Source organism: Schistocerca nitens, chromosome 3 (genome assembly GCF_023898315.1).
Source record: "Schistocerca nitens isolate TAMUIC-IGC-003100 chromosome 3, iqSchNite1.1, whole genome shotgun sequence".
Classification (NCBI taxonomy): domain Eukaryota; kingdom Metazoa; phylum Arthropoda; class Insecta; order Orthoptera; family Acrididae; genus Schistocerca; species Schistocerca nitens.
In genome coordinates this window covers 718,507,168-718,534,951 of record NC_064616.1, presented here as the reverse complement: position 1 = coordinate 718,534,951, position 27,784 = coordinate 718,507,168, and the positions used below count along the sequence as shown (strand labels likewise).

Sequence of the window (27,784 nt, the reverse complement as noted above, 5' to 3'; positions counted from 1 at the left end):
AAACCCTCTATATACTCCTTCCACCTTTCTGCCTTCCCTTCTTTGCTTAGAACTGGGTTTCCATCTGAGCTCTTGATATTCATACAAGTGTTTCTCTTCTCTCCAAAGGTCTCTTTAATTTTCCTGTAGGCATTATCTATCTTACCCCTAGTGAGACAAGCCTCTACATCGTTACATTTGTCCTCTAGCCATCCCTGCTTAGCCATTTTGCACTTCCTGTCGATCTCATTTTTGAGACGTTTGTATTCCTTTTTGCCTGCTTCATTTACTGCATTTTTATATTTTCTCCCTTCATCAATTAAATTCAATATTTTTTCTGTTACCCAAGGATTTCTATTAGCCCTCGTCTTTTTACCTACTTGATCGTCTGCTGCCTTCATTACTTCATCCCTCAGAGCTACCCATTCTTCTTCTACTGTATTTCTTTCCCCCATTCCTGTCAATTGTTCCCTTATGCTCTCCCTGAAACTCTCTACAACCTCTGGTTCTTTCAGTTTATCCAGGTCCCAACTCCTTAAATTCCCACCTTTTTGCAGTTTCTTCAGTTTCAATTTGCAGTTCATAACCAATAGAATGTGGTCAGAATCCACATCTGCCCCTGGAAATGTCTTACAATTTAAAACCTGGTTCCTAAATCTCTGTCTTACCATTATATAATCAATCTGATACCTTTTAGTATCTCCAGGATTCTTCCAGGTATACAACCTTCTTTTATGATTCTTGAGCCAAGTGTTAGCTATGATTAAGTCATGCTCTGTGCAAAATTCTACAAGGCGGCTTCCTCTTTCATTTCTTCCCCCCAATCCATATTCTCCTACTATGTTTCCTTCTCTCCCTTTTCCTACTGACGAATTCCAGTCACCCATGACTATTAAATTTTCGTCTCCCTTCACTACCTGAATAATTTCTTTTATCACGTCATACATTTCATCTATTTCTTCATCATCTGCAGAGCTAGTTGGCATATAAACTTGTACTACTGTAGTAGGCATGGGCTTTGTGTCTATCTTGGCCACAATAATGCGTTCACTATGCTGTTTGTAGTAGCTAACCCGCACTCCTATTTTTTATTCATTATTAAACCTACTCCTGCATTACCCCTATTTGATTTTGTATTTATAACCCTGTATTCACCGGACCAAAAGTCTTGTTCCTCCTGCCACCGAACTTCACTAATTCCCACTATATCTAACTTTAACCTACCCATTTCCCTTTTTAAATTTTCTAACCTACATGCCCGATTAAGGGATCTGACATTCCACGCTCCGATCCGTAGAACGCCAGTTTTCTTTCTCCTGATAACGACGTCCTCTTGAGTAGTCCCCGCCCGGAGATTCGAATGGGGGACTATTTTACCTCCAGAATATTTTACCCAAGAGGATGCCATCATCATTTAATCATACAGTGAAGCTGCATTTCCTCGGGAAAAATTACGGCTGTAGTTTCCCCTTGCTTTCCTGAAAGTTTGGCCGTACCTTTTTCTAACACCCTGTATATGATTTTTTTGTGGATATCACTCCTGGAAATTGAAATAAGAACACCGTGAATTCATTGTCCCAGGAAGGGGAAACTTTATTGACACATTCCTGGGGTCAGATACATCACATGATCACACTGACAGAACCACAGGCACATAGATACAGGCAACAGAGCATGCACAATGTCGGCACTAGTACAGTGTATATCCACCTTTCGCAGCAATGCAGGCTGCTATTCTCCCATGGAGACGATCGTAGAGATGCTGGATGTAGTCCTGTGGAACAGCTTGCCATGCCATTTCCACCTGGCGCCTCAGTTGGACCAGCGTTCGTGCTGGACGTGCAGACCGCGTGAGACGACGCTTCATCCAGTCCCAAACATGCTCAATGGGGGACAGATCCGGAGATCTTGCTGGCCAGGGTAGTTGACTTACACCTTCTAGAGCACGTTGGGTGGCACGGGATACATGCGGACGTGCATTGTCCTGTTGGAACAGCAAGTTCCCTTGCCGGTCTAGGAATGGTAGAACGATGGGTTCGATGACGGTTTGGATGTACCGTGCACTATTCAGTGTCCCCTCGACGATCACCAGTGGTGTACGGCCAGTGTAGGAGATCGCTCCCCACACCATGATGCCGGGTGTTGGCCCTGTGTGCCTCGGTCGTATGCAGTCCTGATTGTGGCGCTCACCTGCACGGCGCCAAACACGCATACGACCATCATTGGCACCAAGGCAGAAGCGACTCTCATCGCTGAAGACGACACGTCCCCATTCGTCCCTCCATTCACGCCTGTCGCGACACCACTGGAGGCGGGCTGCACGATGTTGGGGCGTGAGCGGAAGACGGCCTAACGGTGTGCGGGACCGTAGCCCAGCTTCATGGAGACGGTTGCGAATGGTCCTCGCCGATACCCCAGGAGCAACAGTGTCCCTAATTTGCTGGGAAGTGGCGGTGCGGTCCCCTACGGCACTGCGTAGGATCCTACGGTCTTGGCGTGCATCCGTGCGTCGCTGCGGTCCGGTCCCAGGTCGACGGGCACGTGCACCTTCCGCCGACCACTGGCGACAACATCGATGTACTGTGGAGACCTCACGCCCCACGTGTTGAGCAATTCGGCGGTACGTCCACCCGGCCTCCCACATGCCCACTATACGCCCTCGCTCAAAGTCCGTCAACTGCACATACGGTTCACGTCCACGCTGTCGCGGCATGCTGTGTTAAAGACTGCGATGGAGCTCCGTATGCCACGGCAAACTGGCTGACACTGACGGCGGCGGTGCACAAATGCTGCGCAGCTAGCGCCATTCGACGGCCAACACCGCGGTTCCTGGTGTGTCCGCTGTGCCGTGCGTGTGATCATTGCTTGTACAGCCCTCTCGCAGTGTCCGGAGCAAGTATGGTGGGTCTGACACATCGGTGTCAATGTGTTCTTTTTTCCATTTCCAGGAGTGTATAAAGAATCGTGTGTATAAAGTTTTGTTTATTTCTTGCCGGTTTCGGCCATAATTGTCATCTGCAGATGCTAAAAAATTAAAAAAGCTTATACATTGAAGTGCCAAAAAAACTAGTATAGGCATGCGTATTCAAGTACAGAGGTATGTATACTGGCAGAATATGGCAATGCGGTCGGCAACGCCTAAATAAGATAAAAAGTATCTGGCGTTGTTGTTAGATCGGTTACTGCAGATTATCAAGATTTATGTGAGTTTGAACTTTTGTTATAGTCGGCACACGAGCCATGGGACACATCATCTCCGAGGTAGCGGTGAAATGGGGATTTTCCCGTACAACCATTTCACGAGTGTGCCGTGAATATCAGGACATCGCTGCGGCCGGAAAAAGATCCTGCAAGAACGGGACCAACGATGACTGAAGAGAATCATTCAACGTAATAGAAGTGCAACCCTTCCGCAAATAGCTGCAGATTTCAATGCCGGGCCATCAACAAGTATCAGCGTGAGAACCATTCAACGAAATATCATCGAAATGGGCTTTCGGAGATGAAGGCCCACTCGTGTACCCTTGATGACTGCGCGACACAAAGCTTTACGCCTCACCAGGGCTGTTGATGACTGGAAACAAGTTGCCTGGTCGGACGAGTATCGTTTCATATTGTATCGATTGTATCGAGCGGATGGATGTATACAGGTATGAAATCAACCTCATGAATCCATGGACCTTGCATGTCAGCAAGGGACTGTTCAATCTGGTGGAGGCTCTGTAATGGTGTGGGGCTTGTGCAGTTGGAGTGATATGGGACCCCTGATACGTCTAGATACGACTCTGGTAGGTGACACGTACGTAAGCATCCTGCCAGATTACCTGCATCCATTCATGTCCATTGTGCAGTCCGACGGACTTGGGCAAATTCCAGTAGGACAATGCGAAACCCCACACGTCAAGAATTGTCACAGAGTGGCTCCAGAACACTTTTCTGAGTTTAATGAGTTTAAACACTTCCAATGGCAACCAAACTCTCCAGACATGAACATTATTGAGCATATCTGGGATGCCTTGGAACGTGCTGTTAAGAAGAGATCTCCACCCTCTCGTACTCTTACGGATTTGTGGACAGCCCTGCAGGACTCATTATGTTAGTTCCCCCCAGCATTACTTCAGACATAAGTCGAGTCATGCCACGTCGTATTGCGGCACTGCTGCGTTCTCGTGAGGGCCCTAAATGATATTAGGCAGGCTTATCAGTTTCTTTGCCTCTTCATTGTATTATAACCTCAAAGCAATTAACAATAATTTAACTAGGTCTGCTTGTGAACTAATCTTGCTTGATTAATGGAACTCGTAACTAACTAACTAAACAACCAACCTAACTAAATAAAATGCAATTCAAATACATGTGGATCATACGTAATGCGAAATTCGGTGAACACACTTTAATGCGTTTCCAAACTGAACGTAAAACCAAAAATCAAGGAATTGTGAACTATGGGTACAACTAAGTGTACTTTTCTTTCCTTTCTCTTTGTTTTCGATGCACACGTTCTGTATAGACAATCCTTACAACCGAAAACTATAAAATATCACAAATACTACAATAATAATTCAGTTACTCGTAAAATACAAAAATAGAGTACAGCTCGCAATATCAATAAAACCATATTTTTGGAACAGATTAAGGGCTTCACAATAAAAGAAACAAAGCAGCTGTCCTTATAGTAGAAATTTCCGACAGCTGATAGCGATGCAGTTCTGGCTGCTGCTGCCCATAAGCTTAGAAAGAAGATATGGCCTGGACGACAAGGGCGGCATTTTGCTGTAGCTCGCTGGCGCTCTTCTTCCTGCTGCGAGGTGCGTTTACATTTGCTGGGCAGATGTTAGCAATAGGATATTTGACTGTTCTCTAGAAATTGTCTTAAATGGTTAATTATGTCATTTTATGCTCCTAACAAGCTTTTTTCCTCTTGAATTTCAGTATCCTTTTATAAAAGCGGAAATGAAATTCAGATAATTTGAAGGCCCGCTGAAACGCTCCATTCGAATCATGTGGTGCCCGTGACATCACTGGCTAGCTCGCTGCTCTTACTGTCATAACGCTAATTCAAAATGATGTCTTGTTTTGGAATTTACGTTCCGGAAAATGGATTAAAATGGTGTGCAATACCACACTGTACAAATACATCTACAAAAACTCCTGAGATGTCGTTTCTGAGTGTTCCAGAAATGCAAAGGTGCGTAAAATGTTGTTGCACTGTACCGGCAAACTGGCACCACGTCGACGAAGTTCACTTACACACTTAAAAAAGTGTTGCCCTGTGAAGTTAGCATTGACTTATCTCCGAGATATGCTTTCCCACTGTTAGAACGAAGGACAGCATCATTCAACGAAATTAAAAACCTAATTCATATTGTCGTTTTACCTAACTTCACCTCAGTTAATCACAATTACAAAACTTCAACACACGTCACGTTCAAAAAGATATTTTCTAGTTATGTGACCACACATTTTTTACTTTGTTAGAAACAATGGTTTTATCTTCGTACTGTCTAAGTAGAATATTTATTGTTTAAACTTTAGCATTTCATCATCTTACATAAAGATGAAATAAGTCTGCTTCAGACGCTAATGTTAGTTTACACCCAGAAACAACAGAGCCCTTACGTTTGCGTAACCTGCATGTTGTACGCGCTTTATATCTCTCCTTATAACCTCATCGTCCTACACCACACTATACTGTGGACATATGGTAATATCTTCGCCACTAGCAATGCTTTCCAGAATAGTGAATTGTTTGTTCGCAAAGTAAATGCATTTATTCTCTGTTGTTCCTTTCTCAGACTAAGATGAATATGAAGCTATATTTAATACATCTCACAATCGAAACAACTGCTACAATGAGTTCTTGCTAATGCTAGTTTCGTATTTCGTGTAAAATTTTCTGAAATATGTGACTCTTCCAGGATTCTAACACATGATCTCTTTCCCTGCAGTCAAATGCGCTATCCGATGCGCCACGGAACGCCTAGTAGTTGCATCCCCTCATCTGAGTGTCCTCTACGCGGGAAGTCAGCACTAAGTTTTGCCAAGAATAATTTTGCTGTGGTTTTGGTCTTAGCTCATCACTGATAGCTATAATATACGACCCCATTTGCAAAAGTTCTACAATTCCTTAGTTTTGAGTGAGTTTAAATGTGTTGCAGGGAGCAGGGAAAAGAACGTCCGTCGTTGCACATATCGCCGCTCTAGATGGGTGGAAAATAAACGCATCAACTTTGGCAACTTACACTATCGGCGTTCGCCAAATTCCTTTCTATTGTTACTTAAAAGTAGTAATTGCATTCTCCATCACTATATAGCTAAACTTAGCAGTAGAAGTAACTTTGGCTAACGCTCCTGTAACACAAGTATACCTCCGCCTTCCTCCTGGCCTGTGACGTCGCGAGAGAATCAACCAATAACGGACCGTTTTAGATCACGTGGCCAGACCTTGATATTTAATGATTTTTAAGCTTTAATTACATAAAAATAACAGATATTTTGTAAGAATATTGAGCGTAAATGCTATTTAAATGTTATAATCAATCAGAATAACAACAGTCCGAACCATATTTTTAACACAGGAAAATAGCCTATTGACGGCGCGGCCCGGACAGCAGAGTACAGCACTCGGTCGCAGGGAAGCCCCGTTATTAGTTGGAGCATGTATGTAAGACCCAACGACTCCCTAAACTGAACTGAGGATCATAAATATAAAAATATGCATCTGTTACAAACTTATTCTGCTCATTGATGATTTCGTCTGGTTCTTTCCTGTTAGTAATATAAATCTCCAGTTCTTCTAAAATGTCTAAACGTTCACTTTTTTCAACTTTACATCAAATTTGTAGTTGCTCGTCAGTGTTACCAATATTATGTCCCTTCTCATGCATACGCAAGCCTAGTGCTTTCTTATTGCCGGCATAGACGTGCTCCTTAAATCTCACGTCAAAGGACCAGTCAATATAACTTTTTAAGTTGAATAAACGGTTACCGATTCTTATGCATCCGTACTGAGTAAGCTTAAAAAGATATAGCTTTCTTCCCAGCCACTACATGACATTTCACAGAACCCCGATTTCCAATATTTATTCTTCTTACGTGTCGAGTTATGATTGACTCTAGCAAAAGTCGTCAGGCGCATTTTCTATGGTGCTTCGGCAAATATTTGAAATTTAATTTTCTGCACTGAGTAGCTGGAGTCACCCCAGACGAATTGTGCTCATCACGCCTTTCATGTGACACCCACTGCCGACGGAAAGAGTCGGTTTATTTCACTTTGCAAACAAAATGGTTTTTAAACCGGAATTTTTCGTAACCATTCGATAGAGCGATTCCAGATTCGTCTAATGGGACATTTGCTTTATCGATGTGTATGAACAGGGCCAGTAGAACAGAAAGGATAACAGTACTCCAGCAGTGACAGCACCGCTCTGGCCCGCGCTGACTGCTACCGCCAAGCATGCAGAGCTACTGAATCGCTGCTGCTTTTGCTGGTAATTCTTCGTGTTTTACTTTGGAAAATTTGTGGTAAGATCTTATGGGACCAAACCGCTGTCGACGCTTTCTGGTGACACTGTGGGTCGTATGATAGACGTGACGAGCAATAATTGTCTGCGCTGACTGTAGGTACACAATGCAAAAACGAAATTGTAAATATCTGCCGAAACAGCAGAGAAAATGAGCCTGACGATGGTTAGGAGGTGTATTAGAGGTATATTATCTAATATCCTGAACACAATGACAACGATTACATTCAAAAGACAGATGACTTCTTTATGAAGAATAATATTGCAGGGGTTAAAAAGGACCGACAAAGAGATTCCAGGTAGAACTGAACAAGAAGACAGATAATTTGAATTTTCTCTTTTCACATAGAGATAGAAAGTACCTAAAGTTTATGAACACACCTACACCTCTCCTGAGGGCACAAATTAAATTGCATAAAGAAAAGAAATCAACCACGTCGATAGTTAATAAAACAGATTGTCCTAGATATAAAATTAATAGGGAGCTCACCGAAATATTGAAAGCAAACTTTTTATGAAAAAGTCTACGATATTAATAACAGTGCGACCATCAACCAAGAAATAAAAGATATCGAGGGTTACAGGTGGTGCCACGTTTGCGTGAAGAGATATCGAGAGCTTGTGAACAAATATTAGAATTGAAGAAGCCTTAGATATTATAAAAATAAACCTTCTGTGCAACAAACGCTGGGATAAGCTAAAATTGTAGAACTGATAAATATGCCACAGACTGTTCCGTTATGTAACTATTTTCTGTTTAACAATAAATGGTCGGCCGGAGTGTATGTGCGGTTCTAGGCGCTACAGTCTGGAGCCGAGCGACCGCTACGGTCGCAGGTTCGAATCCTGCCTCGGGCATTGGTGTGTGTGATGTCCTTCGGTTAGTTAGGTTTAAGTAGTTCTAAGTTCTAGGGGACTGATGACCTCAGATGTTAAGTCCCACAGTGCTCAGGGCCATTTGAACGACGTTCTGAAATATATAGACAAAACACAAAATAGAACTGAGCACATATTTTGCAGAAATGGTGTTAAAACTGCGTTCATGAAATGAGATAGTTTATAAGCAATGGTGCATCATCACTTGCCACATATGAATAATAAATATGGGAAATCCGGGATGTTTAAAATATCTTTCAGTGATTGAGAAGAAAGCTATATCGTCCGGACAGGCTGGGCTTGCAGATGCATGAAGAGGGACATAATATTGATAATGCTGACGAGCAACTATAAATTTTACATGAAGCTGAAGAAAGTAAACGCTTGGACATTTTGAAAGAACGTGAGATTCGTATTACGATATAGAGTGAACCAAAAAAACTCCTCAATGAATAGAACAAGTTTGCAACAGATGCATATTTTAATGTTTATGACGATCAGTTCAGTTTAGGGAGTCGCTGAGTCCTACATACATGCTCCAATTGATGATGGGGTCTCTAAGCGACTGACTGCAGTCCGGGACGTGCCGTCACTTGATGCTAGCATCTGCTCTGAGAATGTAAATGCACCTCGCAGCCGCAAGAAGATGGCCAGCGAGCTACAGCAGGATGCCTCCCTTGTCGTCCGCTCCGTATCGTCTCGTCTTACCTTTGTCCGCCTCCGTAGCCGGCATGGTAACTCAGAGTTTTCGGTCAGAGGGCTGGTTGCCCCTGTAATAAAAATAACTGAGTGATTGGATCGTAGATGAACTATAACGGATATCATGAGACGTCCGCTCCGACCAAATACAATGAACAATAACAAAAAAGAAAGGAAAAAAAAGTGGTCACCGGGTTCGAGTCTCGTATGGGTCGGGGAGTTTCTCCACTCAGGGACAGGGAATTCTGTTGTCTTAATTATCATATCATCCTCATTAACCCCCAGGTCTCCCACGTGGCGTCAACCAAAAAGACTTGTACCAGGCGACTGGTCTACCCGACGGGAGTCTTTAGCCACAGGACATTTCATTTCATTTCTAAGCTTTTGGCAGTGGTGTAGACATCTAGCAGCCAGAAGTGCAGCGCCGTCAGCGGACGGAAATTTTTACTTTAAGGACTGCTTTTTTGTTACTTTTATTGCGAAGTCCTTACTCTGTTCTTAAATATTGTTTTATCGATTTAATAACCTGCACTCTATTTTTATATTTTTCTAGTAACTGATTGTGATATTATCGTTATATTTGTCATATTTTACGCTTTTCAAAAGTAGAGATTGCCTTATAGAGGACATGCGCATCTACCGTAAGCCTAGGGAAAGAGAAGTACACTTATTTCTATTTATATAATTCCTTGATTTCTGGTTTTACGTTTAGTTTGACAGTGCATGAACATGTATTCACCAAATTGCCACTTTTACCTATGGTCCCCATGTACTGAATTAGCACTTTACTTGGCTCGCATGTAGACCTAGTACAAATATTGATAATTGCTTTAAGATTTAAATACAAACCTTTTTTCATTTTTTGTCGCATCTGATGATGACAATTGTGGCCAAAACAGATCATAAATGTGTCAAAGAAAGTGATTGTGTCAAGAAGTAAACAAAAGTTTATAATAAGCCAGTCACTGGCACTCTTAACGAAATGTCGTTTTTTTCCAAAATCATATGAATGTCACCGAATCTACGACCCCTAGGGGACTTCAAAAACCGCATCGACAAAGCTTATTGCTCCTTGACACCAGAAACTTTGTATCTCGCCCACAGTTCGTTTAGAACGCGTGTTCATTATGCATCGAGGAAAATTGTCACTCGTCTGAAAAACTGACTTAAATAACACTCCACTACCAGATTAGCTACCAACACAGCCAATTATGTAGACACCCAGCATGATGCATCCACCCCTAAAGCTGTGAACGTTCCTAGTTCCCTAACTAAAAATGATATAATTTTGATCGAAATAATGTGTACATCCTTAGTTTAAATACATTAGCTACATGATAGAAAAGAATAATGGTCTATTTAAAAAGTTACAGCTCGTTGTTTTAACTCTCTGGACGATAATTAAATAAAGTATGTTCGTAAATTCACTGGAAGGGTAACGTTTCTTACGTTTACATGTATAAATAAATATTTCTTACAGAGAAACACCTTATCTGAAACACTCTGCTTAAATGAGACATTGTGTAAGTGTAAGGTGGTGTATGTTAAATTGGGCGGGAAAACGTCTTTCCAAATTTAATCCGGACTGAGCAGGACTATAGAAATGGCACGCTTAATGCTTATGTATGTCTCTGTGACGACACAGTAAGTGATGATTTCATCCTACGAAACGACAACCCTCGCCCGTGTAAGGGTCATCTCTGGTACAAATATCTTCAACAGTAAACAATTCTGTGCATGGAGTGACATGTGCAATCTCCCGAGAGAATCCCGTAAACTACATTTCGGATTCTTTTTGTAGACCCTTGCCGTCCTAAGAGCTGTTTTATTCCGAGAAGAATTGTATTCACTTACTGTACTGGATTGTTACTCAAAACAGTCATACGGCTTTCGTTACTTTCACTGAATTAAACTAACACAGCCATTTTGCAAATTCCAATGTAATATGAGTTGTGGGAGTAATTCTTACTGTGGTGTACCTTATCCACATCACACAATTTGCTGTGTGCCTTGACTAACTTTCATCAAATTAGAATTTTTAATTTAGTGTTATTTTTGTGCTTTTACTTAGATTTGTAGAAGTAAGTGTTTTTGTTCCGCAACTCGAAATGTCTTAGTCTCTGTACCAGATACCAATATTCTGTTCCAGGCGTACGTAGACTTGGTCAGGGCATGGGGTTGGAAGTCGTTCACAATTATCTACGAGAACAATGAAGGATTGGTGCGCCTGCAGGAGCTGCTGAAGGCCCACGGACCTTCCGAGTTCCCAATAGCCGTGCGTCAGCTAGGCGAAGGCACAGACTATCGGTAAGCTGCTATTTCTTTCATTACACGTTTCTGCATCCGTCAGTCTCTCACGTGTCTCAAGTGTCGTGAAAACTACTTCACTGTAAGAGCTAAGTCTTCAATATTTATATCTACGAGGAGACTTCAAATAGTAAGTTACATATTATTATGGCAGACCAAGTAATTACTATTGAGTGCTGCACTACACATCAAAGTGACACTGACAGATGATAGTATTTTTTAACAAAGACACCAGGTCTCTGCAAACAATGGTCGGAACGTTCTACCCGTCGTTCTGTTCCTAGACGACATAAATCCGTTCCATGTTCATGCAGCTATTCGACAACCGTTGTGTGAACGTCCTCATCGTCGGAAAATTTCTTTCCCTCAGGTGTTCTTTCAGCTTGCCGAAAAGAAGAAATAGCGTGGTTCAAAATCTGGAAGATGCTTCCAAATCTCCCATCGAACACGTTGAAGCAAAGCTTGTGTTGTGCGCGACGTGTGGGGTGTTAAATTGTCATATGCAGGAGAACAACGCCTTTGCTTAATTTTCCACGCCTCTTGTTGCTTACGCTTTGCCCACAAGAATCATACTGTCCCGCGTACTTGAGCCTTGCAGTACGTTTTCAGTTGCAGCGTCATTTCATTCGCACCCTAAGAAGCACCTGTTATCCGTACCGCAACATAACAATGTCTGCAGGGAACTGGAAGAGGTACTGTCTTTTGAAAATGCGAAAATGCAGCACTCTTGATGCGCAATGATCTTAGCGTGGAACGATATGTGTAACTTGCTTTCTGAAGTTGCCTACGTACAAGCAAAGAGAGAGCTACAAAAGCTACCACTGAGAAACGCAGCCATTTTTGTGCATAGTTCTGTATCCCGCCTGGAAGGCGGCGCGTGGGTCTGCTCCTGAAAACTGAGGGTAGGCCGAATGTAGGAAGCTAGGAGGAGCAAGTGAGGTAGAACACTTGGTACTGCAAATAAAAATGGTTTTACCATGTACTTAACTTTGGCTGAGATGAGCACGTAGGTGCGAAGCCGTACATCAAGTTACAAACGCTCGCCCACTATGAAACAGAAACAATGTTGCTTGGTCGTCTACTCGAAATCAAATGGGCAGAATCCGGAGCGGCGCTCGTAGAGCTGCACAGCGCCGGCTAGAGGGCGCTGTCGTCGGTGTCGGTGTCGAACTGCCAACCTAGCAGAGCGCACCTACGTTGTGGCAACGTAGCTATCGATACCACACATAGTCTGTCTTGTAACGACTGGTATTCACACCCTCGCAGCGTTTTCGAGAAGTAATCGGTAAGCTACACTGGTGTCCAAAATTAAAGCAACTAACCGCTATTTCCCCGTGCTGTGTCCAATTCACTGTATAATCATACAACCTGCCAACAGATGTCCATACGATCATGTTCTGCACAGAAAATGGCATTCCGGTCAACGGTCAACCACGCCAATGATGGCGACAGGACGCCTATCAAACGGTGTAGTGTTTGTTGGGTAGTCCCAGATCCACAATCTATGTACACACAGTCACAGACGGTGCAGTGTGGCACAGAGAAGACTCTCTGCGGTGGAGAGCCATAAGAAGAATGGAAGCAGTCGCAAACTGGTGTGGCCAGATGGCTTAATGTGAATTGTTCTGGTGTTTCTCGGATGTGGCGACAGATTATACAGACCGCAACTGGCATCCGACCTCGCAGTATCGACTGGACGTGTTGTATCGAGGCAAACAGTGTACAGAAGGCTTCGGCAGAGTGGCCTTTACTGTTGGAGACCTGCTGCGTTCTATCCACATCATCGCCATATCCAAGGAGGTGGAAGAGAAAATAGCCCTGTACGCTGATGACACTGCACAATTCTAGTGCTGCCACAACCTCAGTTACATTGTTAGGTACGTACGGAGACATCTGGACAAAATCACCAATTGGTGCACTGTCAGAAAGGTGAAAATCAATCATAACAAGAGCCAAGAAACTCTGTTCAGCTCCAGGCTCTTGCTCCCTAACTGCCAACTCACAATATTGGTGGAAGGGACATGGCTCGGAGCGACTCAGTCAGATATCTTTGTCGTAGCATAGACAAGAGAATGACTTGGAGGTCGCACCATAAATAGTATGGCCAATAACGGTTCTGGTCTGTTTTACCAATTTTATCCGCTCTTCTAGAGTGACACATTTTCTGACAACGCGAAACTGACCATTTGATTTGCCATCATACTTCCGGTCATCTTGTATAGTCCGGAGTATACTCAGTGGTTGTCAACGCAGTCTGTAAACAATCGCAGACTGCTCACAACAAGGTTTTCGAGGTTGTAACGGGCGCTGCCCACTATACTCTCAACACTCACATTAGGAAACCATCCATCTGTCACATCATCAAGAAGAAATCCACCAAACTCTGTACGAAATCTGCTACATCGACCAGCGACCCTTATCATTTCATTAGGCCAGAAACCTCCAAATTGGCTTCACAAACGTCCAAAGGCGACCCTCACACGACACTTTCGCGGCTAACACACATTTCAAAATGGTTCAAATGGCTCTGAGCACTATGGGACTCAACATCTTAGGTCATAAGTCCCCTAGAACTTAGAACTACTTAAACCTAACTAACCTAAGGACATCACACACACCCATGCCCGAGGCAGGATTCGAACCTGCGACCGTAGCAGTCACGCGGTTCCGGACTGCGCGCCTAGAACCGCGAGACCACCGCGGCCGGCCACACATTTCAGGCTACGCAAACAGTTACACTCTACACAGACATATCCCCTCATTTTCCACTCATCCATGGCACGGAGCACAGTCTAAATTCGAAAAAGTATGAAGCTCTGGGGAGCTTTAGTTGCTTATTTCTAACCAATACGCCTGGCGGTACTGTAACGCATACGGTGCAGCACTCCAGGACAATCACGCATAGCGGCCGCACCCTACTAAAGGCAACAGAATGAGTGCATGTCCGAGTCTGGCAAACAAACGCACCACCTACCCTAGCAACAGAAGTGTGCCAGATGTCCTCGATATCTGTCTCGTTAAGGGAATCCCAAAACTAACTTCAGCAGAGGTTATACATGCGCATTCTACTAACCACCTTCCCATAGTATTCTCAACAGCAGTTCAACTCAACCCAGCCACAAGCCGCCTTAGCACCACCAAGACGAACTGAGTTGAATATAGGCGACAGATGGGACGAAAACTGGGAGAACATGCAATTGACGCCAACATCAGAGTAGATCTATTCAGATAAAGGCAAACGTTTTAGTATGTGATTTTTCTGAAAACACAATTTTCTATTTTTCTTTTTTTTTCTTTCAATGCTTCTACGTTCAGTTTTACAGCAATCATGAGCAAAAGGGTGAAATACTGTATCGTCATTCAAATGTTAGATCCCTCCTAACACGGAGCAAGAGCAGTGAGAAATCCGGGATGAAATCTTGTGGGACGCCATCGCAATTTCTCCCAATACAGGTGATGTAGCGTCCTTCTATGAATTGCTTGCACACCATGGTGCAGTTTTCTGAATTTTTTGTTAAATAAGAACGAAACAAGGGATTTGCTGAAACAGGTATTCCATAAAAACGTAACATCTAAAACAGAATATTATGATTAACACACAAATAATCCCTTGGTTATGCGATAATGTATACTTAAAAATATTACTATGTGTTCAGCAAACGTACCAATAGCTACGACAGTTTATCAGCCCAGGACAGGAATTGACTTACCAAACACTCTAGAAGATTATCTAAACAAAGAAACTGTTTGGCAGTTATTGACATCTGTGGGTTCACCTCTCTTATGGAAAGGCCTAATAGTGACATTTTAATCTCTTTAAGAAATTATCCTGAATTAATCATTTTAAGGAGATGGGACCTAGATAAACTGCCTAAACCAGAGGTTGTACAGAGTTTCAGGGAGAGCATAAGGGAACAATTGACAGGAATGGGGGAAAGAAATACAGTAGAAGAAGAATGGGTAGCTCTGAGAGATGAAGTAGTGAAGGCAGCAGAGTATCAAGTAGGTAAAAAGACGAGGGCTAGCAGAAATCCTTGGGTAACAGAAGAAATATTGAATTTAATTGATTAAAGGAGAAAATATAAAAACGCAGTAAATGAAGCAGGAAAAAGGAATACAAACGTCTCAAAAATGAGATCGACAGGAAGTGCAAAATGGCTGAGCAGGGATGGCTAGAGGACAAATGTAACGATGTAGCGGCTTATCTCACTAGGAGTAAGATAGATACTGTTTACAGGAAAATTAAAGAGAGCTTTGGAGAGAAGAGAGCCACTTGTATGAACATCAAGAGCGCAGATGGAAACCCAGTTCTAAGCAAAGAAGGGAAAGCAGGAAGGTGGAAGGAGTATATAGAGGGTCTATACAGGGGCGATGTACTTGAGGACAATATTAAAGAAATGGAAGAGGATGTAGATGAAGATGAAATGGGAGATACGATACTGCGTGAAGAGTTTGACAGAGCACTGAAAGACCTGAGTTGAAACAAGGCCCCGGGAGTAGACAACATTCCATTAGAACTACTGACGGCCTTGGGAGAGCCAGTCCTGACAAAACTCTACCATCTGGTGAGCAAGATGTATGAGACAGGCGAAATACCCTCAGACTTCAAGAAGAATATAATAATTCCAATCCCAAAGAAATCAGGTGTTGACAGATGTGAAAATTACCGAACTATCAGTTTAATAAGTCACAGCTGCAAAATACTAACGCGAATTCTTTACAGACGAATGGAAAAACTGATAGAAGCCGACCTCGGCGAAGGTCACTTTGGATTCCGCAGAAATATTGGAACACGTGAGGCAATACTGACCCTACGACTTATCTTAGAAAATAGATTAAGGAAAGGCAAACCTACATTTCTAGCATTTGTAGACTTAGAGAAACCTTTTGACAATGTTGACTGGAATACTCTCTTTCAAATTCTAAAGGTGGCAGGGGTAAAATACAGGAAGCGAAAGGCTATTTACAATTTGTACAGAAACCAGATGGCAGTTATAATAGTCGAGGGGCATGAAAGGGAAGCAGTGGTTAGGAAGGGAGTGAGACAGGGTTGTAGCCTGTCCCCGATGTTATTCAATCTGTATATTGAGCAAGCAGTAAAGGAAACAAAAGAAAAGGTCGGAGTAGGCATTAAAGTCCATGGAGAAGAAATAAAAACTTTGAGGTTCGCCGATGACATTGTAATTCTGTCAGAGACAGCAAAGGACTTAGAAGAGCAGTTGAACGGAATGGACAGTGTCTTGAAAGGAGGGTATAAGATGAAAGTCAACAAAAGCAAAACGAGGATAATGTAATGTAGTCGAATTAAGTCGGCTGATGCAGAGGGAATTAGATTAGGAAATGAGACACTTAAAGTAGTAAAGTTGTTTTGCTATTTGGGGAGCAAAATAACTGATGATGGTCGAAGTAGAGAGGATAGAAAATGTAGGCTGGCAATGGCATGGAAAGCGTTTCTGAAGAAGAGAAATTTGTTAACATCGAGTATTGATTTAAATGTCAGGAAGTCGTTTCTGAAAGTATTTGTATGGAGTGTAGCCATGTATGGAAGTGAAACATGGACGATAAATAGTTTAGAGAAGAAGAGAATAGAAGCTTCCGAAATGTGGTGCTACAGAAGAACGCAGAAGATTAGGTGGGTAGATCACATAACTAATGAGGAGGTATTGAATAGTATTGGGGAGGAGTTTGTGGCACAACTTGACAAGAAGAAGGGACCGGTTGGTAGTACATGTTCTGAGGCATCAAGGGATCAAAATTTAGCATTGGAGGGCAGCTTGGAGGGTAAAAATGATAGAGGGAGACCAAGAGATGAATACACTAAGCAGATTCAGAAGGATGTAGGTTGCAGTAAGTACTGGGAGATGAAGAAGCTTACACAGGATAGAGTAGCATGGAGAGCTGCGTCAAATCAGTCTCAGGACTGAAGACAACAACAACAACAATCATTTTTTATTCGTGTGACTAAAAGTGTTATATACATTGTTCAGCGACAACTTTTCAGTGTGTTATCGTAAAAATTATCAACCCTAGATGTACTTTTTCTTTCGTGGGTATTTGTTTCCCTTGGTTTGTCGGCATTTGGATTCAAACGTATTCAGAAGTTTTTTCTTTTCTTTAAAGGAAAGTTCCAGGCTAGCCGTAATAAGTTTAATATTCTTTATTACGACAGCTGTTTCGGCTTTATTGCCATTCTCAAGTGACGTCTGGTTTCATTTGACGTCCTTACTGCATATATTGCAATACGGACGTCAAATGAAACTAGACGTTAATTGAGAACGGCAGTTAAAACGATACAGCTGTCGTAATAAAGGATATTAAACTTATTGCAGCTAGTCTGGACCTTTCCCTTTTCAGAACGTCATATTATGACGTGTATTATGTTGTGGGCCAAACGAAAAATTATTAACAAGTATGTTGAAATTATTGAGTGGGATCTTTGAAAATTTTGAAATTTATGCTAGGCAAAAGTCTACTACCCTCGTATCCCACGGAAACTAACACTGGTCCTTCAGAAGCACGTCTAGGAGCTCTTAAATTAAATTCTGATGTCACGTTGAGCAGCGTATCTTATCGATTGCTTCAGACACATAAAGGCTGAACCAGAACTCCAATGACAAATTTTCGGAGGTTGTTCAGGGGTAACTTCTGAGTGCTTTGCTGCAAGGGATCCACAATCTCTGACGGCCCGTTATAACTATATTGCATTTTGTCTGATTTCTTGCCCCAATTAGCGTTTTACATGTATTGGACTGAAAATTGTGGCCAGCAGCGCAAAGGTCTACGTTATGCGCTTTCTTGCTTCCGTCCGCTCACGGTTCCTGCTGTTGACAACAGAAATGACCTCCTTACCTCATTGCGCTCAAATTTTGATTCAACAGTGCTCGGTTCTGCCTAGTTTTTTGTTTTCCGGTGGTGTTGTGTATTAACATAGATACACAGCAGTACTATGGACAAGTTCATTGATGAAGATTTGGGCGATATGCACCTCGTGCATGGGATCACTGAATTCTACGGAAGAGCAGCGCAGCGACGATATGGTGAGCTGTTTCCGCACCGATGGCAACCACTTTCGCGTCTGTGCATAGACGTCTATGAGAAACTGGATCCTTCCGTATTAGAATCCAAGACACTGACTGTGTAAGGCATAGCAGAACAACGGATATGGAAGAAATGTATTACACGCTATTTATGACAATCCCGTCTCTAGTAGTCGGTGCGTTGCACGAACTGAACTCAAGTCAGTCTACTGCTTTGCTGTTTTGAGAGTCCTACATGAACATCAATTTCACCCATATCCGCAGAAGATAGAATCATTACAGCCAGTGGACTTCCCACTTAGAGTGGTGATTACTGATCCGTTCCTACAGCAATGTCAAAAAAAAGTTTTCTTGATCTCGTGTTGTTTATAGACAAGGCCATGTTTGCAAGAGAGGGCATGTTCAACAGTAGGAATAGCCATGTATGAGGTGACAAAAATCCATATCCAATGTTGTGTCGAACCTATCAACAGACGTTCGTTGTGAGTGTATGGGCTGGTCTTGTCGACAACTGTGTGATTATACCTTGTCTACTTCCTGATAGATTGATGGGCGTCGTGTACAAAACGATCCTTCAAAGTGTCCTCCCACAGTTCCTAGAAGATGTGCCGCTGAGAATAGTTCAGCTTATGTGATTTCATTATAAAAGAGCGCCGGCACACTTTGCGTTCGATTTAGTCAAAGAAAACCTCTCACTCACGACACTGTACGACAGTTTGGACGACAATGGATTTGTCGTAGTGGTCCTGTTCCGTGGCCAGTTCGATCACGAGACATGACACCAATGGACTACTACTTCTGGTGGCAAAGGAATGGCCTACTTTGTGAGACTCCGGTCGATACTGGCACGAACCTGGTTCTTAAGATTATCGTAGCCTCTGAAGTAGTAAACTAAAGACCTGGAATTCTTGAGCGTGTAGGACAGTCGATGGCGCGCCGCTGTACACTCTGCCGTGATCATGATGGTCGAAATCTTGAACAGTACCTGTAAGGGAACCGTTCTGCATTTATCACGTGCTATGCTGTACACTGTCAGAACAGATTGGACACATTGTGCTACAAGCGTACGTGTTTCGTCTGAGGGTTACTGCGTTACTCCGTGTTCTGTGTTGCGTGTTGTACATTTTGATCATTGTGAACTACAGGCTTCTTCAATGTGTGAAAGTATTTTCACAGTAACAAGAGTGATTTCGATAACAAACCGAATAAATCATAATTACGTTATTACTCTGTAACGAGCCGCCAGACACCGTTGGTCCTTGTACCAAAATAGTCAGAAGGTGTCCATGAACAGCCTCTGAAAGTTTGTCGGTGTTGTTCTGGTTCACCCTGTGTAGTGTAAGTCTCTGGCCTCGTGTCTGATGTAGTCGACGACGACCTCTGCCCTCACGACACTGTACGATTATTAGTTCACCTCCGAATACCTGGTATATGTGTCACACATTACATTATTCGATGTGAATTTCATACAACTTTGGCACTGAGACTTTCCCTCCATTGGGCATTTCTACAGAGTGTCCCAGAAATGTTGCAGTAAATTTCGAGGGGCTGTAGAGTTGTCTTGAGGAAAGAATTGAGGACAGGAACCCGCGTCCGGAAAGATCATCCAACGACGCTACAGAGCATCGAAGCTATAGGTGCCGGCGCCTGCCGCTAGCCCAAACCTTCGGCAGCAAACGTAGCTTCATAAGCTGACACAGTCAATTTTTCTCTTTCACACCGAAAAAAACTGGAGATTTTAGATGATTCCAGGAGAAAAATAAACTTCGGATGGATACCCGTGTCTGAAACAGACACCCACCGAGCCAACAGAGCATCGCATTCATGGAAGACAGAGCCTGTCTACGCAGTAACTAGGTCCATCTTCTCCATTGGCGATTGCAACAATCAGTCGCGATCGTTGAGTAATGAAAGACATTGCGAGACGTTCCGCCTACATTTCGTCAGCTTGCAAAGATACGTTTGCTGCCGAAGCGGTGACCTAGAGGTACGCGCCGACTACTGTAACTTCGGTGTTTCGTAGCGTCGTTGGATGACGTTTCCGGAGACGGGCTACTATTCTCAATTTGTTCCTCAAGACTTGCTCTACAAACCTTCGAAGTTTGCCGCAACATTTCTATGGCACTCGGTATAAGTTTTTGTACAGATTTTTTGAAGTATACATCATCATAAGTGGTCAAATCTGACATTACTAGATATAAATAATTAATAGATGATGATGATGATGATGATTGTGGGGCGCTCAACTGAGCGGTTATCAGACCCCGTAAATTTCCAACCTTCGCTCAGTCCAATCTCTCCATTTTCATCAATGATGATGAAATGATGAGTACAATACAAACACCCAGTCATCTCGAGGCAGGTGAAAACCACTGACCCAACCGGGAATCGAACCAGGGATCCCGAGCTCGGGAAGCGAGAACGCGATCGCGAGACCACGAGTTGCGGACTAATTAATAGAGGCAGGTATGTGAATTCTCATGTCGCTAAATGATGCACACGTGAGATTACACCTCTTCACAGTGATTGAAGACTTCCGTCCTTCTGTGGGCTGAGAAATATCCCTTACAAATACCTACAGATCGAGATACCGAATTGGTTGAGACGCCTGACTCACCGTCGAATGGGAAATTAAAATAATTTTCAAACAGGAAACTTTTTTTTCAACACTACAGGGTTCTAATCGTGGCATTTACCTGCCGGAGGAGCTATACCTAGCTTCCTTCCGCCCGCAGAACAGTTCACAGAATGGCGATCAAAAACTCTGCACCACCTGCTCTTATCGCGCCTGTTGGCTAAATATTGGATCCTCTCGAATGCGAGTTCAGCGACTTAACCACGGCTCTGTCTCACTTGACTGCCGTCACCCATATACTTGACACATTCGTTATACTCAGGGACAAATATGGACCATACATCTGTTATGCCAGTATTGTCCTACAAATATCAACGAAAATCTGTCACATTCACATCTTTTGTTTCAAACTTGTGTTTGGACTACATCTAGTACTGAGACTTAGTACATGACTTCTGTTAGTTGTAGACTTCTCATGTTCTTCCTTTCGTCTGACTCAATTGTAGACAGACATACAACGATGCAAAAAAATCACAGCACTAAAAAATAATTAATGTAGAATAATGAAATTTAGGGAATACATTTGTTTAAGTAACATATTTATGTGATTAACATTGCAAGGTCACAGGTTAATGCAAGCGCGAGATAAGCCTTTGCAAATGTGAAATGCTGCTACATTAAAAATCAGTTTGTGGAGTGAGTTCCATGTCCGTTGCACTTGGTCGGTCAATACAGGGGCGGTTAATGCTGTTTGAGGACGACCTGGAGTTTTCGTCTGATGATTTCCTATACGTGCTCGACTGGAGACAGATCTGGTGATCGAACAGGCCAAGGTAACATGTCGACACTCTGTGGAGCATGTTGAGTTATAACAGCGGTATGCGGATGAGCGTTATCCTGTTGGAAAACATCCCCTTGAATGATGCTAATGAATGACAGCACAACATGTCGAATCACCAGACTCTTGTACCAATTTGCAGTAAGGGTCCGTGGGATAGCCACGAGAGTATTCCTGCTGTCATACAGAATCGCGCAGTAGATCACAACTCCATGAGTAGATCCAGTGTGTCTAGCACACAGAAAGGTTGGTTGCAGCCCCTCAAAAATTGGTTCAAATGGCTCTGAACACTATGGGACTTAATTTCTGAGATTATCAGTCCCATAGAACTTAGAACTACTTAAACCTAACTAACCTACGGACATCACACACATCTATGCCCGAGGGAGGATTCGAACCTGCGACCGTAGCGGTCGCGCGGTTCCAGACTGAAGCGCCTAGAACCGCTCGGCCACTCCGGCCGGGGCAGCCCCTCAAATAGCCTCCTTCTAAACAATACGGCCATCACTGGCACCGAGGCAGAACCAGCTTTCATCAGAAATCATGACAGACTTTCACCCTGCCCTCCAACGAGCACTTGCTTGACACTACTCAAGTCGCAAATACCGGTGTTTTGGAGTCAGTGGAACGCACGCTATAGGGCGTACGGCTCCGAGCTGTCCTGGAAGTAATCCATTTCTTACAGATCGTTGTGCCACTGTGGCGCCAATTGCTGATCAAATTTCAGTTGCAGATGCAGTACGATGCGCCAGAGCCATACACCAAACACTATGGTCTTCCCTGTCGGTAGTGAGACGTGGCCGTCCAGAGCCCGGTCTTCTTGCGACCGTACACTCTCGTGACCACCGCTGCCAGTAGTCATGTACAGTGGCTACATTCTTGCCAAGTCTTTCTGTAATATCGAAGAAGGAACATCCAGCTTCTCGTAGCCCTATTACAAAACCTAGTTCAAACTCAATGAGGCACTTATAATGCCGTCTTTGTCGGTTTAAAGTCATTCTTGATTAACATAGCTCAGCACGTCCAATTTCAAAAGTAAGTAACGCTCAGTACCGTTACAGCGTGTATTTAAAGGAAACCTGATTTGCATCCTCATAGTGGCGCTACTAGCGCCACTCTTATGCGACTGACGAGAAATTTGAATAGACATCATTTTTCAGATGTAGAAATGCGCCTACCATCTTTTGTTTATGTCGCACAACTCCTTCTTGGTGTCGGGGTTTTTTTTCATCAATATAGTTAAGTATTTCCAACGGTAGCTACAAATAAATCAGCATTTGGCTGCTAACAGGAATACAGTAAGGTTCTTCACCTGTTGTACGATACACTACTGGCCATTAAAAATGCTGTACCATGAAGATGACGTGCTACAGACGCGAAATGTAACCGACAGTAAGAAGATGCTGTGATATGCAAATGATTAGCTTTTCAGAGCATTCACACAAGGTTGGCGCCGGTGGCGACACTTACAACGTGCTGACATGAAGAAAGTTTCCAACCGATTTCTCATACACAAACAGCAGTTGACCGGCGTTGCCTGGTGAAACGTTGTGATGCCTCGTGTAAGGAGGAGAAATGCGTACCATCACGTTTCCGACTTTTATAAAGGTCGGATTGTAGCCTATCGCGATTGCGGTGTATCGTATCGCGACACTGCTGCTCGCGTTGGCCGAGATCCAATCACTGTTAGCAAAAAATGGAGTCGGTGGGCTCAGAAGGGTAATACGGAACGCCGCGCTGGATCCCAACGGCCTCGTATCACTAGCAGTCAAGATGACAGGAATCTTATCTGCATGACTGTAACGGATCGTGCAGCCACGTCTCGATCCCTGAGTCAACAGATGGGGACGTTTGCAAGACAACAACCATCTGCACGAACAGTTCGACGACGTTTGCATCAGCATGGACTATCAGTTCGGAGACCATGGCTGCGGTTACCCTTGACGCTGCGTCACAGACAGGAGCGCCTGCGATGGTGTACTCAACGACGAACCTGGGTGCACGAATGGCAAAACGTCATTTTTTCGGATGAATCCAGGTTCTGTTTACAGCATCATGATGGTCGCATCCGTGTTTGGCGACATCGCGGTGAACGCACATTGGGAACTTGTATCGTCATCGCCATACTGGCGTATCACCCGGCGTGATGGTATGGGGTGCCACTGGTTACACGTCTCGGTCACCTCTTGTTCGCAATGACGGCACTTTGAACAGTGGACATTACATTTCAGATGTGTTACGACCCATGGCTCTACCCTTCATTCGACCCCTGCGAAACCCTACATTTCAGCAGCATAATGCACGACCGCATGTTGCAGGTCCCTTACGGGCCTTTATGGATACAGGAAATGTTCAACTGCTGCCCTGTCAGCACATTCTCCAGATCTCTCTCCAATTGAAAACGCCTGGTCAATCGTGCCCGAGCAACTGGCTTGTCACAATAAGCCAGTCACTACTCTCGATGAACTGTGGTATCGTGTTGAAGCTGCATGGGCAGCTGTACCTGTACACGCCATCTAAGCTCTGTTTGAGTCAATTCCCAGGCGTATCAAGGCCGTTATTACGGCCAGAGGTGGTTGTTCTGGTTACTGATTTCTCAGGATCTATGCAGCCAAATTGCGTGAAAATGTAATCACATGTCAGTTCTAGTATAATATATTTGTGCAATGAATACCCGTTTATCATCTGCATTTTTTCTTGGTGTAGCAATTTTAATGGCCAGTAGTGTAACATGAAAATGAACTTGTGCTTCGTCTCTGATAACCTCGTTGTTGAGGGTACGTTGAACCAACTTCCTTGCTTCTTTCCTTCATGGACGACATTAGTCACTCCAGTAACGGACAAGTAAAATCGTTTGAAATTGTCACAAGTGTTAAACAGGAACGTGCAATCTCTCCCGTGTTATTTTCATTTTTTCTTGCTGCAACCAGCCATATTGTAACAACATTACCACCAGATGTAGAAATAGGGTAAAGGACTGAAAGAGGATTACTAAACGTCAAAAGATGAAGGACCAGGACATGGTTTTCTTCAACTAGAGCTCTTGCCGTCCAGTACGCTGATAGCAATGTAATTTTGGCCAACTCAGAATAAGCTCTACTGGATATTCTACATGCTTTTAAATGATTACAAAAACATTGGTCTAGAATCAGCATCAAGATGACCCATATCCTGACTCGTCCCATTTTTTCAAGCTGTCTCTCCTACATCACAATCAATGGCGAGTTTCAGTAGAACATAGAACATTCTCCCTACCTTGGCAGTCACTTATTAATACCTCGGCAGTCACTTATTAATAAGTGCAAACGTTGATGCTCAAATCCAGCATAGATTTCTTAGCTCTAAGTAATGCGCCTATGTGGAAATTGTAAATTAATATATCATCACTGTTCTAACTATTTATATTGCGATTTCTCCGTATACAGGTTGTTTCACAATGCATGTTACACATTATTAGAGGTTGTGGAGGGGAATTAGAGATCAAGTTTTAACATAGCAACCCATCTCCAGAAACGTCATTCAACGACGCCACAGAAAGTCAAAGTTATAGGCGCCGGCGCGTTCAGAGTAAAGACAGATCGACTGTATAAATTTTATCAGTAAATTTTCGAAGTATTCGTAACAAAGTTCTCGAATTTACTGCCTTCTAGGAAAGTTCTAAATCTCAAATTGTTCTTGGGTCTTGAGGTGACTAAAACCTGAAGTAAAAAGCTCTGAGATATTTAGCGAGTCTTGGAATGTTTATCGGAAGGATAGATTAGACGCCGTAGGAGGATGAGTGTTCACTGCACGCTACAAAAATATTTTTTCTACTGAGGTTGAAACTGAGTGTGACAGTGAAGTTACCTGGTTGCGTATAACAGATCTAGATGAAACCATGTTAATTGTTGGACGTTTTTACCGACCACCCGACTTCACTGTAACAGTTCTAGAGTCATTCAAAGAAAGTCTATGAACTGCAATCATTTAGTTCCAGAATGAGGACCATAGAGGGACTACGGGCAAAGTTTAAATAGCTTGTAAATCGTGCTCTGGACAGGTATGCGCCTAGTAAGTGGATTAAGGACGGAAAAGACCCACCGTGGTTTAATAACGAAATTCGGAAAATGCTAAGGAAGCTGAGGCTGTTGCACTCTCGGTTCATAAGAGAACGTGCAAATGACGGCAGCCAAAGATTAGTAGAGATTCGTGTATCTGTGAAAAGATCTATGCGTGAAGCTACCACCGTCATACTTTGGCTAAAGATCAGACGGACAAGCCGAAAAAATTCTGGTCGCTAAGCGGGTCTAAGGCTTCCATTCAGTCACTCGTTGACCAGTCTGGTTTGGCAGTAGAAGACAGTAAAAGTAAGATCGAAATTTTAAATTCCTCGTTTAATAAATCGTTTACGTAGGAGAATCGTACAAATGTACCGTTTCTTGACCATCGCACAGAGTCCCGTGTGAGTGACATAGTAATAAACATCCCTGGCGTAGAGAAACAACGGAAAGAGTTGAAAACAAAGAAGTTGCCAGGTCCGGATGGAATCCCATTTCGGTTTTATTAAGAGTACTCTATGTTTTTGGCCCCTTACTTAGTTTGCATTTACCGCAAATCTCTCGACCAGCGCAAAGTCCCAAGAGACTGGAAAAAAGCACAGGTGACTCCTGTATATAAGAACGGTAGAAGAACGGACCCAAAAATTGCTGATCAATGTCCTTAGTATCGGTTAGCTGCTGAATTCTAGAGCATATTCTGATATAGAATATAATAAATTTCCTAGAGGTCAGCCGGCCGAAGTGGCCGCGCGGTTCTGGCGCTGCAGTCTGGAGCCGCGAGACCGCTACGGTCGCAGGTTCGAATCCTGCCTCGGGCATGGATGTGTGTGATGTCCTTAGGTTAGTTCGGTTTAACTAGTTCTAAGTTCTAGGGGACTAATGACCTCAGCAGTTGAGTCCCATAGTGCTCAGAGCCATTTCAACCATTTTCCTAGAGGTCAAAAAGCTAATGTCCACGAATCAGCACGGCTTTATAAAGCACCGCTCATGCGTAACCCAGCTTGCTCTTTTCTCATATGATACACTGCGGACTATGGATGAAGGGCGACAAGCTGATTCCACATTTATAGATTTCCGAAAAGCATCCGACATGGTACTCTACTGCAGACTATTAACGAAGGTAAGAGCCTACGGAATAGGTTCCCAGATATGTGACTAATTCGAAGACTTCTTAAGTAATAGGATACACTATGTTGTCGTCGATGGCGAGTATTCATTAGAAACAGAAGTAACATCAGGAGTGCCCCAGAGACGTGTGATAGGACAGTTGCTGCTTTCTGTATACATAAATAATCTGACAGGGTGGGCAGCAATCTGCGGTTGTTCGCTGATGATACTGTGGTGTACAGGAAAGTGTCGAACATAAGTACTGTAGGTCGATACAAGATGACCTAGACAAAATTTCTAGTTGGTGTGATGAATGGTGGTTGGCTCTTAACGTAGAAAAATGTAAGTTAATGCGGATGAATAGCAAAAATAAACTCGTAATGTTCTAATACAACAATGGTAGTGTCCTGCTTCACATAGTAGGGTCATTTAAGTATCTGGGCGTAACGTTGCGAAGCGATATGAAATAGAACGAGCATGTGAGAATTGTGGTAGGGAAGGCGAATGGTCGACTTCGGTTTATTGGGAGAAGTTCGGGGAACTGTGGGAGAAGTTTAGAGAAGAAATTCGTCCGCAACTCGTGGTCTAGTGGCTAGCGTTGCTGCCTCTGGATCACGGGGTCCCGGGTTCGATTCCCGGCCGGGTTGCGGATTTTCTCTGCCCGGGGACTGGGTGTTTGTGTTGTCCTCATCATTTCATTATCATTCGTGACAGTGGCTAGATTGGACTGTAGAAAAATATGGACTGTGTAACAATTGGAACTTTGTACGGGCGATGATGACCGTGCCGTTGAGCGCCCCACAAAC

The 27,784-nt window shown here is 43.4% G+C and overlaps 1 protein-coding gene across 1 annotated transcript in view; it reads left to right on the top strand.

Moving 5' to 3' along the window:
- Nucleotides 1-27,784, top strand: part of LOC126249735 (glutamate receptor ionotropic, kainate 2) — a 222,570-nt gene that overhangs the window by 42,979 nt on the left and 151,807 nt on the right. Inside the window, exon 5 of the mRNA XM_049951412.1 lies at nt 11,227-11,384. Within this exon, the coding sequence (XP_049807369.1) occupies nt 11,227-11,384 (158 nt within the window). The remainder of the gene's footprint in view (nt 1-11,226; nt 11,385-27,784) is intronic.